This window comes from Canis aureus, chromosome X (genome assembly GCF_053574225.1).
Source record: "Canis aureus isolate CA01 chromosome X, VMU_Caureus_v.1.0, whole genome shotgun sequence".
Taxonomy (NCBI): Eukaryota; Metazoa; Chordata; class Mammalia; order Carnivora; family Canidae; genus Canis; species Canis aureus.
The window spans coordinates 97,435,715-97,452,543 of NC_135649.1; the positions used below are offsets into that span (position 1 = coordinate 97,435,715).

Genomic DNA, 16,829 nt, shown 5'->3' on the forward strand with positions numbered 1-16,829 from the left:
TCAGGTCTCATATTTGGTCTTTCATCCATTTTGAGTTTATTTTTCTGTATGGCATAAGAAAGTGGACCAGGGGGCAGCCCCAGTGGCTTAGTGGTTTGGCGTCGCCTTCAGCCCCGGGCCTGATCCTGGAGACCCGGGATCGAGTCCCACGTCAGGCTCCCTGCATGGACCCTGCTTCTCCCTCTGCCTGTGTCTCTGCCTCTGTCTGTGTGTGTGTGTGTCTCTAATAAATAAATAAAATCTTTAAAGAAAAAAAAAAGAAAGTGGACCAGTTTCATTCTTCTGCATGTCGCTGTCAAGTTTTCCCAAGGCCAATTGTCAAAGAGACTATCTTTTTTTCATTGGGTTTTCTTTCCTGCTTTGTCAAAGATTAGCTGACTGTATAGCCCATTTCTGGGTTCTCTGTTCTGATCCATCAATCTGTGTGTCTGTTTTTGTGCCTGTCTATGTCTCTCTTTTAAAATAGATGACAAATCTACCAAAATGTAGAAGATACTGAAATTCCATGAAGATCATTTAATCATGGGTTTGAGTTAATCATGATCTAAACATATATTCAGTATGCAATGTCATTTACCTTGTAATCCCTATATATAATAGACAGTCTTGAATTAACAAATGTCAAGTAGCATTTTTTTTGTTTTCAATATGTTTATATTCATGCATTTTATTTGTATTGGTCGTATTAAAGTTGACTTCTAAATGTATATATCTCATTAAAAGTAATGAGCATTAAGGATACAGCTTGTTCCCATAATTATTAAAAGCTTTTAAAAAGCATGAATTTCAATACTCTATTTATCAAATAACACAAATTGAGTATTCTTGTAGATTTTAGAAGATCAGAAAAAGTATGTTTTGGCAGGGAAGAGTAAAAGGAAGTTTTGGAGTCAGGAAAACCCAGATGTTTAATGCCACATTTTTTTAAACTTACTAGTAACCTTTGAATATTATTTATAATTTTGAACCTTAATTTCTTCATTTATCAATTGGAGAAAAAATATATATATATTGTAGGAGTATGGATAAGATTAAGGGAGATCATGTAAGTAAAAGCTGTCATTTTGAAAATCTAAGTTAAAATGGTAATTTTATTATTGCAGATATTTTAGAGGGGTAGCCAACCACCCAATCAGTATTATCCTTTTATTTATTTTATTTACCATTTAAAACATAAAAAATAATACTCTTTCTGTATAGTAACTTTAGAAAATGCCAAAATATATCAAAAGTTACATAAAAGTTATCTTTAATTGGTAGCACAAAAAATCATGGTTAATAATTTCATGTATTTCCAATCATTTAAAAAATATAGATAGATAGATAGATAGATAGATAGATAGATAGATAGATAGATACTGATATACCAAATATGCACAGAAAATCGAAGATATAATTTGTGTGGTGTATAACTTACCTTTTCATCAATTAACATGTCATGAATATGTTTCAAAATAGGATGTTTTTCGTGGTGTGAACTTTAAGGATGCAAAGTATTCCATTATATGGATGTAATTTACTACATTTGAGCGATTTCCAGGTTTTCACTAGTATAAATGACAGAATTGAGTATTCTTGTCACATGTCTCTGTGTATATCTCTGATATTCCCCTAGGAAAATTCATAGAAGTAAAATTTTGTGGTTGAATGAAATGAGTACTTCTTTTTCTCCTCTCAAGTTTTTATTTAAATTCCAGTTAGTTAACATACAGTGTAATATTAATTTCACATGTAGAATTTAGGGATTCATCATTTGCATGCAACACCTGGTTCTCATCACAAGTGCCCTCCCTTTTACCCATCACCCATTTAACCTCTCCTTCCATTCACCTCCCCTCCAGTAACCCTCAGTTTATTCCCTATAGTTAAGTGTCTCTTTTCTAGTTTGTCCCTCTTCTTTTCTCCCTATGTTCATCTGTTTTGTTTCTTATATTCGCCATACGAGTGAAATCATGTCTTTCTCTGACTTATTTCACTTAGGGTAATACACTCTAGCTCCATCTATGTCATTGCAAATGGCAAGATTTCATTCTTTTTATGGCTGAGTAATGTTCCATTTTACGTATATACCACATCTTTATCCATCAGTCAATGGACATTTGGACTATTTCCATAATTTGGCTCTTGTTGGTAATGGTGCTGTAAACATCAGGGTGCATGTATCCCTTCGAATCAGTATTTTTGTATCTTTTGGGAAAATACCTAGTAGTGTGGAGAAAGGGGAACTCTCTCACGCTGTTGGTGGGAATGCAAACAGGTGCAATATAATCAGTCACTCTCGAAAACATTATGGAGGTTCCTCAAAAGTTAAAAATAGAACTACCCTAGCATCCAGCAATTGCACTGCTAGGTATTTACCCTAAGGCTTTTAATATATTTTCATATATTCTTTTAAATTGGAGTATAAGAGACACATAGGAAAGTATACAGATAATAAGAATAGAAGTCAGGGATCCCTGGGTGGCGCAGCGGTTTGGCGCCTGCCTTTGGCCCAGGGCGCGATCCTGGAGACCCGGGATCAAATCCCACGTCGGGCTCCTGGTGCATGGAGCCTGCTTCTCCCTCTGCCTGTGTCTCTGCCTCTCTCTCTCTCTCTCTCTCTCTCTCTCTCTCTCTCTCTCTCTCCGTGACTATCATAAATAAATAAAAATTAAAAAAAAAAGAATAGAAGTTGATGGATTTTTTAAAAGTCAGCATACCATGCTACTAACACCCAGATCAGGAATTAGAACATTACCGCAGGAGCTTCTTTCATGCTCCTTCCTAGTTATTAACCCTTTACCAACTGCCTTCCTCACCAAAGATAAGCTCACTTCTGACTTCAAACACTTGTAGAGTATATGTATTTCTAGATCATCCACTCTCTAAGTGGCACCACTGTCATAAATTAAGTAAGTACAAATGGTCTATTCTCACAGCAATACCACACAGAATTGGTTATAGTAAATAATGATACTTGGTAGTAAACATTCTTTTTCTGGGGGGGTATTTTTTTTATTGTAGTTAGAAGTAGTAAACATTCTTAAACTTGATTATTCTTCAAGATTGCATTGGATATTCTTGGCCCTTGGCATTTGCATATATATCTTAGAATTGGTATGTCACTTTCTATTGAAAACTGTTGCAATTTTAATAGAGCTCACACTGAATATACAGATTATTAGAAGAGAGTTGATATCTTTACAATATAGGATCTTCCATTTGGTTTCTTCCAATAGAAGAATAAGGTATATTCCTTTATTTTTTTAGGCTTTCCTTAATCTCTCAGGCGTATTGGTAGTTTTCAGAGTAGAAGTCTAGCTTTTTGGTATGAATTATCAAATTACTCCCTACAAATGTAAGAATTTATCCTCCCACAAATAGCATAAAAGTGCTTATTTTCTAGAATTTTGATAAATACCTTTGACAAAAGCCAATATAGTAGGCAAATGATGGTTTATTATTGCTGTTTTAATTTGCATTTCATTGACTACTTAGTGGTTGGATTTTTGTTTATTTGCTGTTTCCATTTTTTTTGTTAAAATTCCTGTTTATATTCTTTATCCTGAGTTTTCCAATAGATTCTCCATCTCATTTCATTTATTGAAAGATCTTTTTATATGAAAGATTATTACCCATTGTCTGATAGATGCTGCAAATAGTCCCAGCTGTCATTTGTTTTTAATTCTGTTAATTGGCCTTAATTTTGAATGAGCAATACAAATATTATATTTAATAGTTTACTCACATTACTTTCTGCTTCTAAAAGGCTTCCTCACACCAATATTTTATTCTAGTTCTGCTAGTAATGTTTTTACACTTAACACTTTAATTTCTCTAGAATGCTTTTGTTGTAAGATGTGAAATAAGTATTTAATATCTGTTTATTTCTAAAACAGACACCTCTGCTTATCTTATTATTAAAATTTCTACACATTTGAAATTAAAATTCAAAGATGAAAAAACAGAAGCTAATCTTGTGTGAAATTAGGTCAAGATTTAGTTAGATACTAAATTAACACATAAGGGAACTGAATGTGTTTAATTTTTTTCTTCACCATAGGGCACATGTTGTACAAAGAGTATGGTTCTATAATACTTAAAAAGATTATTGGGAAAATGATGCATTTTACTTTTAAACTGTATACATATTTTGATATCAATATGAAGTAGTAAATGTAATAGTAAATAATATTAAGACATACAAAAGCTGACATGGAACCTACTCATATTCTACATCATAAATTATTCACATTCTCGTTTTCCATGAACTATACAGAAGCCATCAGTTCCTGAAGACTGTTTTGAAGGTGTGGGGACGCACAAAAATTATATGTCAGAAGGTCCCAAATTCTACCCTACCATTAACTAAGTGATATTGTCATAGGAATATGCGATTTTAAACTGATGGCTTAAAAAAAATAAAAATAAAAATAAACTGATGGCTTTAGCTGTGTTACATCCTATTAATAGTGATTTGTTATTAAAATTTATATTCTCAAGAAGAAAAACTGGTAGTTTTCCTTTCTAAATTAACTTATTTCTCTTTGAAGGTAATACATTTATATTTTGCAAAAATTTAAAACTCTAATGAACATCATCCACCCCATCTACCACCTGCCCTACCATCACCAAGCATTGATTTTACTAGTATAAATACATCTACAAGATAAATTCCTAGCAGCAAAAATTCTGGGTATAAGGCTATATGCATCTGTCAGATATTGCCAAATTATCTTCCACAAGGGGTACACAAGTTTGTCTGTCCCACTGGCGATACATAATTATGTATTTTCCACAACCTTGGCAGAATAGTGTATTTTAGACTTGGATTTATGTTAGTGCAATAGATGAAATTTTCAGATCTCTCATTACAACGAAGTTTAGCTTCTTTATGTATGTTTAAAATCCATTTATGAAAAAAAATAAAATCCATTTATGTTTTCTTTTTTAGACTGTCCTTTTATCCAGTTTTTCTCTGGGTGGTTGGCTTTTTTAAAATTAATTTGCAGAAGGCTTCTTATGTGTTAGGAAATTAGTACCTTATTTGAGATGTCATAAATATATATATATATATATATATATATATATATATATATTTTACGATTTGTCATTTGTCCTTCGACTTTGCTTTTAGGTGTTTTTTTTTTCCCATTCAAAAGTTTCTCATTTTTATATAGTCCAGGTAACTAATATCTTTGTTAATTAAAACTATTTAACTTGCAGATAAAATTACATTCTTTATGTTGAGTACTCTGGACATGCATTGCTTCTTTAATTGGAAAAAAAGAAATTAATCCTAAAATTTTGAAATTGTTTATCTTTCATTCATCAGATGTTTATTGAAACCCTGTCATGGATAAGAACCCAGTTCAAAAAAAAAAAAAAAAGAACCCAGTTCACCCAGAAATCAAAGCTAAGTGAGGGAGGACAGTGTAAATAACAAAGAGTATAAGGCATACGCTATGATGGTGGGAAGCACAAGGTCTGTGAGGATATACCCAATGTAGATGTCATAACTAACCTGAAAACTATTGTGCCCTATAATCTCATTATGAGCCATTGTTTATTTTTTTCAGTTATTAGTCAAATCTCACCCATTGAGCTGTTTGCTCTCCAGAATTGTTCTAGCTCTAGAACCAGAAAGGAATGGTTTGGGAGTGTGAGAAGGAAACTAACAATCTCAGTGGAAAGATACAGGGATTTCTATCTTGATATGTGAACACTATTTGTGATCAGATATAAATGAGTTCATAACTCAGTTTTAGAGATTTTAAGAAAATATGATAGCTGTTATTTTCATTAAGTTCAGAATCTAGAGGCTCTTAGATGCTGCAAGTGGAAGCTGTAAAATGTTTTTTACATGTACTTGTGACTAGAAAATAATCCAATAAAAATAAACTGTTAGTAACTTCCTTATAAATGCTGGAAGAGATAAGTTGAAAGCATTATTAGATTATATATTATAGACATGGAATTACATTTGTAATATAAACTCTCTCTCTCTCTCTCTCTCTCTCTCTCTCTCACACACACACACACACACACACACGTGCATGCAAATACAATATTTGTCACCATAGATGTCATTATGGATTACAACTCACAAAACACAAATAAGCCTTTATCTGATACTTTGTTGACTTGGCTTTATAGCAGGATACAAGTCAAACAAAGCAGATACAGCATCATGTTTCATTATCCATTAACAAGCATTGCATGCTACCTGCACACTCTTTACTTACCCAGGGGTGAACACCAAGGTCTGTGCAGATCACTTTAAATAGAAGCCATAGCCTCTATTTCCTTTCTATCTTTTTTTTAATTTTTATTTATTTATGATAGTCACACAGAGAGAGAGAGAGAGAGAGGCAGAGACATGGGCAGAGGGAGATGCAGGCTCCATGCACCGGGAGCCCGAGGGGGGATTCGATCCCGGGTCTCCAGGATCGCGCCCTGGGCCAAAGGCGGGCGCTAAACCGCTGCGCCACCCAGGGATCCCTCCTTTCTATCTTTTACACTATCTTTTACACTAGGGTCATCCACACCCTAGGTTATGTTCCAGTTCACAGTTTCCCCAATGCAGATACAGTTCCATACAGCAAACAAAGCAGGTCTAATGTTTCCCAATCATCTTAAAGTTAGCGTTCCAAGGGAACATTGCTGTGGAGCCTAAGGTCAGTCTCAGGCTGGAACACATCAGTACAGGCTGAATGTTAACCCTTTACTCATGAATGCACATGCATTTTACACAATGTATATAAATGTACTTATAGATTTCAAAATACATGTTGTTTACATATAATCATAGCTTATATAAAATTCCTTCTCCTGTAAATTAATGGAGAAGTTATTTTGTCCATTAACATATCTCTTTTTCACCTCACATGTCTTGGGTGCAATTAAGGAGCATAATGTTCTTCAGTTAGTTCTTTCAAAAGTATCTAAAACAGATATTACAAAGTATGGGGGCATTATTTAGATGATGCATTAGTGTATTAGTTTACTTTTTTAATATTCTCTATAAAATTGGCAAGGGTGTGGAGAAAAAGGAGCCCTCTTGCACAGTTGGCGGGAATGCAAATGGATGCAGCCACTTTGGAAAACAGTATGGAGAATCCTCAAAAAATTAAAAATAAAATTACCCTATAACCCAGTAATTGTGCTACTGAGTTATTTACCCCAAAAATGCAAAAACTAATATATTTATAGCAGTATTATGTACAGTGGACAAATTATGGAAAAGACCAAGTGTTCATCAACAGATGAATGGGTAAAGAAGATGTGGTGTGTTATGTACACACACACACACACACACACACACAAATACACAATGGAATATACTCAGTCATAAGAAATCTTGCCATTTTCAAAACATGAGTGGATCTAGAGGGTATAATGCTAAATGAAATAAGTCAGAGAAAGACAAATATGATTTGCATGATTTCATTCATATGTAGAATTTAAGAAACAAGACAAGCAAAAAAAAAAGAGAGAGAGAGAAATCAAGAAACAGACTTTTAACTATAGAGAACAAATTGATGGTTACACAAAGGGAGGTGAGCAAGGGATGGGTCAAACGAGTGACAGGGTTTAAGGAGTAGGACTTGTGATGAACACTGGGTGCTGTAGGGAAGTGTTGAATCACTATACTGTACAACTTGAAACTAATACAACACTGTGTTAACTGTACTGGAATTAAAAATGCTATCTATAATAACATATTATTTTATAATAGATGTATATTGTAGCATGTGACTTTATATTATAACGTAATGTTTTATTTATATTATTAGAATAGTATTCATCATATCATAAAGGGTTGCCATTGCAGATTCACATTCTTTACTACCGTTTACCCGTTTTACCTCTTGGCAATAGGAAGAAAAAGGCTTTGCTCTTGCTTATCCTGGCTCCCTACTTACACTTGAGCTCAAGTAATAATCACTAAGATGTAATGACTTTATTGTCATTACATGCAGGATATTGCTCTTGGCTATTTAAATGGATTACCTATTTAACCCATATACTGACCCTGTGAAGCAGGTACTGCCATTGTCTGCATTCTGTGGAGAAGGCATTGAGAGTTAAAGGAAATTTGGCTAAAGTGCTAGGAAAGAACTAGAATTAAGATTTTAACCAAGCAGCCTAACTCTAGACTTCCCAGTGTTGTACAGAGTATCCTACTCCTTCCTAAGGTATTTCATGTTTCTCAACCCCAATGTCATGATCCATTTATAAAATGGAGAAAAGAATAGTATCTGTATCATAAGATTGTTGGGTGGATTAAAGAAGGCAGTAAATGTGAAACTTCCAAACATGGTATTTGGCACATTGTAAGCCCTTAATAAAAATAGCCTATAATCATACTGATATATTCTACTCTAATCCAAATGTCTTGTTTCTCCTTTTCATTCCAATCTCCTTATTTTGTTGTACTTGCTTATATTTACACCCACAAATTATAACCTACCTCCCCATTTTATTTTGTGCATAAAATAATTCCCTTGTACAATTACAATTTTCCCTAATACAAAAGAAAAGTTAGAAGGATAAAGGCACAGTATCTGGCATCTAATATGCAATACACCATTATGTTTAGTAAATGAGTGATTCAGTAAAGAATATACTTCTTTACTTTTATTGGTTGCAGTTGGGTATACATTGTGAGTGTGTGTTTTGAATTTCTAAAAAAGGCTTGTTGTCTCTACAGCATAGGATTTGGGGGAAGATTATTAATAAATGACTTATAATTTCTGAATTAAATCCTCACATAACTCATGTGAGTAACTCATATCATCCTGTTAAAATACCAATTTACTTTTTTATTTAAACTATGGGAATCTTTCACTCTTTTTCCTTGCAGGTTTCTAGAAATCTGCCTGAGAAGCAAGAAGAAATTGAGGCACACGTAAAAGACCTTGGACAGCTGGAAGAGCAGTTAAATCATCTGCTTCTATGGCTGTCTCCTATTAGGAATCAGTTGGAAATTTACAATCAGCCAAATCAAACAGGACCATTTGACATCAAGGTAGGGACTTTTCACTTTAAATATTGTTTTCCAAAAGAATGGCAATATCACTGAACTAAGTTTCTCATCCATTATTATAATCGTCATTGTTGTTATAATATTAATAATAATAATAAATTGGCTTTTTTGTTTTGTCTTACCGTACTTACTAGCGATGATGTATTCATTAAACTCATATCACTAGAATGCCTTCATCATATTTCTTACTATGACTTATCTCCCATTTCTACTTTAATTGCAGTCAATATATGTTTGTAGATTCCTTATATAAAACTAAAATTGTTTAGGAGATTAGGTGCCTACCAAATAAAGTATAGGCTCTTTAGTAAACATCACAATACCCTCTCAGGCTGACTCCAGTTTATCTTTGTATCCTTTTATTCTACCAACAAAACCTCCCTTTATTTTCTAACTACAGAAAATTATACATTACGTTTATATGTGTACGGTTCCATGTGCCATGTCTGTGTCCCTGATCCCTCTTCCTTAAATGACTTTTTTCTCCTTTTTTTCATGATGAATTTTTCTACATCCTTCAAGACTGAATTCAATGTCTTTGCTTCTTCAAAACCTTTTTTCATACCCCAAGTAGAATAAAAAACCTTCTTAGGATTTCTTATAAGCCTCTGTATCCATTTCCTGTAACCTTTGTACATTGATTTACACTTAAGTTTTGCAGACTTGAGTACTTCATCACACTCTTCTTCAAATACAGAGGATGTCTTCTTACATAACTGCTTTATCCCACTCCTCTCTGAACCCCTACCCCATTTCAGAGCCCAGTGTATGGTGGGTACTTGTATTTTTGTATCAAAGAATAAAGGTGGTATCGAGACACCCAGAATGGTAATGAGATGCCACAGGTAGGCCTAGTACTCTGGACCAACATGCCAAATGGATGCCACCATCTTCCCCTTTTAGTCCCTGTAGACATTGATTGTCCCTAACTTTTCTCTCTCCCCAGGAGCATATTCCAAAGACTTATCCCAAACTGATGCTCTGCTTTGCATCCCCTATGGGCCAAAAATATTAAATAGCTTATCACATAAACCAATTAATTAAAATCTCAACCTCTTGATTAATGTAATAATGGGTACTTTCAGACTAAATAAGTTAAGTAACATCTTGAGTAAAGTTTTTCTTTTAGTTCACTGACCCAGATTTTTCAGTGTACTTGCTTTCCATGGTTATCACAACCTTATTTTTTTTAAATCTCCATGAGGTTTTGTTTTGCCGGGAGATAAGGCAAGAATAAAATGAAGTATGAGGATATTCTAGAGAAAAGAAAGTCCCAAGTTTAGGAAAGATGGGCTTGAGTGAGGTTAAGGAGAGAGAGAGAGAGGTTTTAAACAACTAAAATTAGTTATATTTGCCAAGTGCACGCCACTACTTTTACTGTATCTCTTCCTGGCACTTTACCATTCTGTTAGCTACCCTCAAGCACAGCTGATACCATGTACATCACCGATAGACATCATTTCACCCCTGCAAAACCCAGGCTGCTCATCCAGTGGCATGGTCTTCAATTTACGTCTGACAATTAAAGTCAAGTCACAGTAGGCTTTACCCAGAACAAATTTCGTTGGCTTTTAAAAAGTATATGAGACATATAACAACACAGCTGGCACAGTGATGACACAGTAAAGGTCTTGACACCAAGCCATGGCTTCTGATGCACCTTTCACCCTGGGCTTGGGTTATGTGTAGTCACAGGGACAAGACTGGGTGAATGCAAAGCCATATCATCATTCAGGGAAGCCATCAGGCCTGGAATCCCTTCAGTTTGTTCATCTTGCTAGCACAGTGTCTCAATGGTATTTGACTAGTGTGCATTCTCCAGTACAACTGCATCTCCTGGATGCTCATTTCTCAGTACTCAGTAATCTCAACAGAGAAGTGCAATTACTTCGTCCAACAAACAGTAACCTCAGCCAGATTCTCTTGGATCTAGCATATTCTTAAATATTTCTTGATTTAGTATTATAAAGAGGAAAGGCCATAAATTCTCTGCTCCCAATCAGAAAGAGCTTTCTGTAACTCACAGGTAAAAGCAGATCCTTTACTTTTAAATATAATCTCTAGTTAAAATGAGCTTCTTCATGAAAGTAACGAAAAAATATACTCAATATTAGCTATCTCTATTGATGGAATATATCTATATATATCCTTCCTAGGATAACAAAATCCTTCGCTAGAGAGGGATGTTGTTGACTCAACCAAAGTGACTTTAGTACTGGTCTTACCCCCCGACAATGGTTCCCACATATGGAAAACTTGCATTGGGCATGTGTTTGTCCATGGCCCATACATCTGTGCCAAATAGGTCCCTGCAGTTTAGAGTGAAAGCTCCTCTCAGCTGTGTTAATCACTTTCCTTTATCAAAGCTACAAGTCCCCACTCTCACTGCTGTGTGTACTTTCAGAGAGTCATGATATTTGCCTCCTGCAGCTTGGTGTAAATCACTGAGGGGAGAGGCAGCTGCCTTTTCCCTGGCAGTAAAATTCCTTGGCTTCAGTCCTCTGTGCATATTCTGAGTTTCTCATCTCTGGAGTGCATATTTCAAAAATATTCCCTTAGCCTTTTTCTTCTGTTTGTGGCTATGTCCAAGACAAAAAAAATCATGAAATCACATATATGATGACTTCAGACATTCTCCCCATAATTCTCAGACCCCTAGCTTGTAATCAGGAAATAGCGACCTGTGTGAATAATTTACTCACTTACCTAGTTCTTTATCCCTCTTTGTCTAGCCTCTATCTAAATTCACTGTCTAATAAATGATTTATAAAGATTGCTCAGACTTCTTCTATAAGATATGTGATTTTAGTCTGTATGGCCTGCTATAGCCCTCTACTTAAAAAGATGAGATTAAACTTTTTTTTCAGTTAAAGAAAGATAGGAAAATAGACTTTACTTTAAACTACTAAAAACCAAAAATAGTTTTTAAGCACTCTTGTGGACGTGCCCATTTTTAAACACAGAGAAAGAAATTCCTTTCTAAAATCTTAGGAATGAATTAATGCAAAAACAGTAGACAACACAAGGAGCCTCCGATTCCTAAATTTAAAGAAATTGTCTTTGTCCATGGTGGCCATGGCTACCTTTGAAACAAAGAGCCTAAGGCCTTGACATCCGGGTTATTTGTTTTCTCTCGTCAAACTCCAAGCACCTGTTAGAAAAATATGTAATACCCTCTATGAGCCTCAGTTTTGCCTGCTTGGCACTTCATGCTTATTGATGAAATGCAGCTAGCTGTGTAATGAAACCCAAATAAAAAAAGCCTTAAGGGCTCTGTTCTAATACATTGTTTATGCTGGAGTGAAAATTGACTGCACATCGCTTGGCTTGTGCAATTTACTCCCGAAATATTCCTATTCAGGAAATCCTGCAAATAGCAATATTCATCTTGAAAATCACCTCACAGAACCCTTAGCAAACTGAGAAACATAATCAATGAGATCGTGATGTAGAGGGTGAAAATGAGGCGTAATCACAGACCTTTCCCTTCAGTCAGCGTACTAGAAGGCATGCCTTTGAATTTAGATTTCCAAATGTACTCTCAATTTAGACATAAGATATGTTGATTTCATATTTTAGAAATGATAATTGAATGCTCAAAACCAGGGACCAGTTAGAATTTCTATAAAAGGTCTTATGTTTTTAATCTTTAATGAATGCTATCAGTAATGAGCTGTAGGTATACTATTTATCTGACATGGAACTACCTAACTACTGTTTTCAAAACTTTGTATTAAAATATGAGGGAGGAGGCCACATAATTTTATGTTAAGTCTTACTGACTGAAATACTTTCATATTGAAGACAGGGAGAGTTTTTTCCTTCTCTTCAAGAATGACTTTGCTTCTGTGATCTATAAATAACATGACATACTGTTCTGCTAGCTCTTCCTCTCCATGTAAGAAACTTAATTGCCCATAATGACAAATCCACACAGAAAACTACCAAAAGACACAATTGGAATGAATGAATGATAAAGTATGTGAGCACCCAGGCCATTCTCAGTGTGCCTTGAGTGTTGTCCAAAAACAAAAACAAAAACAAAAACAAAAACAAAAAAGCACCAGATGACTTCATAGGCAAGGAAAACTCTATTCAAGACTATTAAAATAGGAAAGAGAGAGACTGAAGTCAACTCCACTGAAACGATAAGCAGGAAAGATTTTAATCCTTGGGATGAACTCCTGTTAAAGTACTAAAAGGGCACTGGCAGGGATGTTGGTCAAGGTGATTTGACCTTGTGTGTCTGCTGTTTGTCACTTACTGAAGGGAGGCTACTATGCCCCCCACTACAGAGGTGGGAAGCCGGTGCTAGTCTTCCTGACATTTACATTTCAATGAGATGGTTCCCAGGTATTTGAGAAAGACATTCCTGGGTTGTAGAAGACTTATCTCTCAAAATGGCAGATAAGGTATTGACAGTTGAAAGTTTTTCTAAAGTGAACTAAGAAAATAGAGTTCAAGTCTAGAATAAGGAAGAAACCCATCTCATTTTTTAGTCAGCCTTAAGGAGAATATTGAGGCCATCTTTGTCACTATCTTCTTTTGCCGGAGCGAAGCCAGTTATCCCAGTGAACAGGTTGGTAAAGCTACTTCATGTCAGTTATTTCAGAAGCTTTCTGTTGTTCAAGGACTACTTGAACTGAGTCTGAAACTTCATAGTAGAGGATTTTGCTGCACAGTGTGAGCAATTAGGTATTTAATAAGGGGTGTTTTCTATGACAGTGAGAAGAAAAACAAAGATTAATGATTGGAACATACTATAAACCCAGTTTCCAAGTCCACAGGGCAGCCAATTAAGAAGATTCCTAGAGGTTGGGCTGGAAACGTCTTTGGATGGTGAAGCAACAATAGCAGTGACCATTTTATGACTATTTGAATGTTTTAGGTGACAGTACAGACGTCAGAGAGGTTTTGTAAGATTGTCCACAGTCAGAGCTATTTCCTGGAACAGAGCATAAAAGTTGTGGGACTTCCACTGAACTTCCTGAGCAGCCCTTATAGCTGCAGCTCCAGGCTTGCGGGTTGTCCAGACATAATTTCCTGTGCCCGTGAGTCCTTTGAAGTCAATGTCAAGTTGTCCAGCTTTAGCTCTCAGGGTTTCCTTAGAGCCTGAGAGAAAAGTTCAACGATAGGACAATCTAGAATCTCGATAAGGATCTGGGTACTTAGCTTTTAGTTCTCAGTGATTCCAAGTCAGGAGAATAGGAGAAAAAAAATGGAAACATTCGTTTGGAGAGTTGCGGTCAAACACTGAAAGAAACTCAAAAACTTGAAAATTTGGTAGAAACTAACCATATGTGTAAGATAGTCCAATCTACAAATTGGTAACAATATCATGTAGTTTATAAGGAAATACGAAATAGCTCAAAGGCAAAGAACAGGACGAGAATCTGGTAACCTATCAGTATGTGCTACAGTTTTCTATTGAAGTGCAATTTTTGTTTCTCTGTAGTCACCTCCCATTTGAGCAAAGGTACTCCCAGTGAAATTATTCTTGTTAACAAAATAAAGCTGGGCTGTATTTTGTCAATACAATAGTAGTTGTCTACAGTCAATAGTAGTTGACTACACAGGCCTTTCAAAGTTGGTGTTGCTGTAAGTTTTTATAAAGAATCTCAGATTTGACTTTTAAAAGCTTCATGAAATTCAAAAGCCAAGCCAAGAACTTGCCATCAGATTTTACCTGCAACACTATAGATTGAGGTGAAGTTTTCTATTTTCAAAGTCCTCAAAATATCCTAAAGCTTCCTGGGTTTGCCAGGGAGTGACCTTCCTTATTTACCTATAAGACTGGACATCCCATTAAGCCAGGCTAGTTTTCTCAAAAGGGCTTTGTAAACATTGTCTCCAAAAAGTGTACTGTTGTTCTTTAAAACTATCTGGTCATATCCGATTTTATCTATATCATTGTCAAGTGTAACATTCCAGTCAAAGCTTTGGTTATATAATCAATTTTCTCAATTATCCTGTTACAAGAAAGATAGATTCTTATTGAATCTGTGCGAATAATCATATTGCCAGGAAAATAAAATTACTCAGTAGGAGTTTGTGGATTCTGGAAGCAGAGAGGAAAAGATAAATGTTTCATTTCTGTTTTTAAAAGTGTAATCTACTAAATTGCTCTGAGTTAGAGATAGCGTAAGAAAAAAGAAAAAGGAGTTCCTTGTATCAAGAATATAGAATATTAAAGCATCAGCAATATTCCAAACAAAAGCCTTAATCAAATGATTCTTCACCAGTTCAATCAGTTCTATGTACTTGATTGTCATTTTGCTTGATCTCAGACAGTTTCATAAACCCATCAACTTCTTCACTGGACTTCTGGAAATCTTGACTCAGTCGAAGTTATTTAAGCAAAGCTACAGAAGCTTGTGCCCTAGAATACCTGGAATAGTCCTTTCAGTGCATCTCCAAGACAGTCCCTTATTGTTGAAGACAAGCATTCTGGGCTGTAGCTGATTACAAGTACTTTCAGGGGAGCCTCGGAGTAAAACAACTTTGTAAAGGATAAAAGACTTCAAACAGCTACAGTTAAAGATCTGATGAGAGTTCACTTAAAGGAATTCAGTCACTTCTGTGGCATACAACATTTTCCAGTAATAAGTGGAATTATCACTGATGATATTATACTGTCATCTGTTAGGCAAAGCAACACCACGTCATATCATGGACAGCAAGGGCACTGACTAATTTCTACTAACTTGATATAATTACTGAAATATTTATGTTACTAAGATGTGACTCATACAAATATATCCTCTGGAAGGTTAAGCATCTCTTATTTGTTGATGCTTTTTATGTTAACTCAATGTGTCAAGTAAGCCTTAGCCATTCTTAATATATTTTTTTTTAGATATTAAGAGAGAACAAATGTGAGAGAACAAATCTAGAGATTTTTCAAGTCAGTTTAAGATCAAGATTTCATTTAGGATTAGATTTGTGGAAGGAAAAATATCAAAGGTTGTCAAAAATGTGAAAAGGTTTGAACCCTTGGTTAAATAGGATCATGGGTCACTGAAATAGTGCTTGACTACCTATTTAACCAAAGTGACAGTGAAAGATTTCAAAAAAAAAAAAGCATACAAGGTAATATGATTGTAAAAGACTGGCTTTTTCAAAAGTGAAATGATTCTTAAATCATCAAGGACATGATATTATCAACATAAAACACAGGAAATTATTCCAATAAGACATAATCACTTTCACTACCTGAATTATTCAGAAAGTAAAGAAAAAGCTTTTACAATCTCTTATTAAGAATAAATCAGTAATCCGAGAAAAATTTGTCATTTTAATGAAGAAAAAAATGAACTCTAGTTTTTCATTAATACACTGTTGATACTAAAGCTCATTTGTAAAAAGCTTCTAAATAAACCCGTTCAATCATAGTCAGCTTTGATCACATGACACAAATTTCCTTTTCCACAAACTTTCTACAGCTTTCTATATCCATTCAGATTTTGTCCTACACTTTTCCTCATCTTCCTTCTGGAATAATCAGTCATTTCACTTACGAACAAAATTATTCTCTTTTTATATAACAAAAACAATAAAACAATGTCTCCTCAAAGAGTTAAAAATAGACCTGCCCTACGACCCAGCAATTGCACTGCTGGGAATTTACCCCAAAGATACAGATGCAATGAAACGCCGGGACACCTGCACCCCGATGTTTCTAGCAGCAATGTCCACAATAGCCAAACTGTGGAAGGAGCCTCGGTGTCCATCGAAAGATGAATGGATAAAGAAGCTGTGGTCTCTGTATACAATGGAATATTCCTCAGCCATTAGAAACGAC

The 16,829-nt window shown here is 35.1% G+C and overlaps 1 protein-coding gene across 15 annotated transcripts in view; it reads left to right on the plus strand.

Annotated features, from left to right (window-relative positions):
* The window catches only part of DMD (dystrophin), a 2,162,139-nt gene that overhangs the window by 1,438,182 nt on the left and 707,128 nt on the right, over positions 1-16,829 (plus strand). For all 15 annotated transcript variants that reach the window (XM_077887780.1, XM_077887782.1, XM_077887777.1 and 12 more), the window contains one exon: positions 8,846-9,010. In XM_077887780.1, coding sequence (XP_077743906.1) covers positions 8,846-9,010 — 165 coding nt within the window. The remainder of the gene's footprint in view (positions 1-8,845; positions 9,011-16,829) is intronic.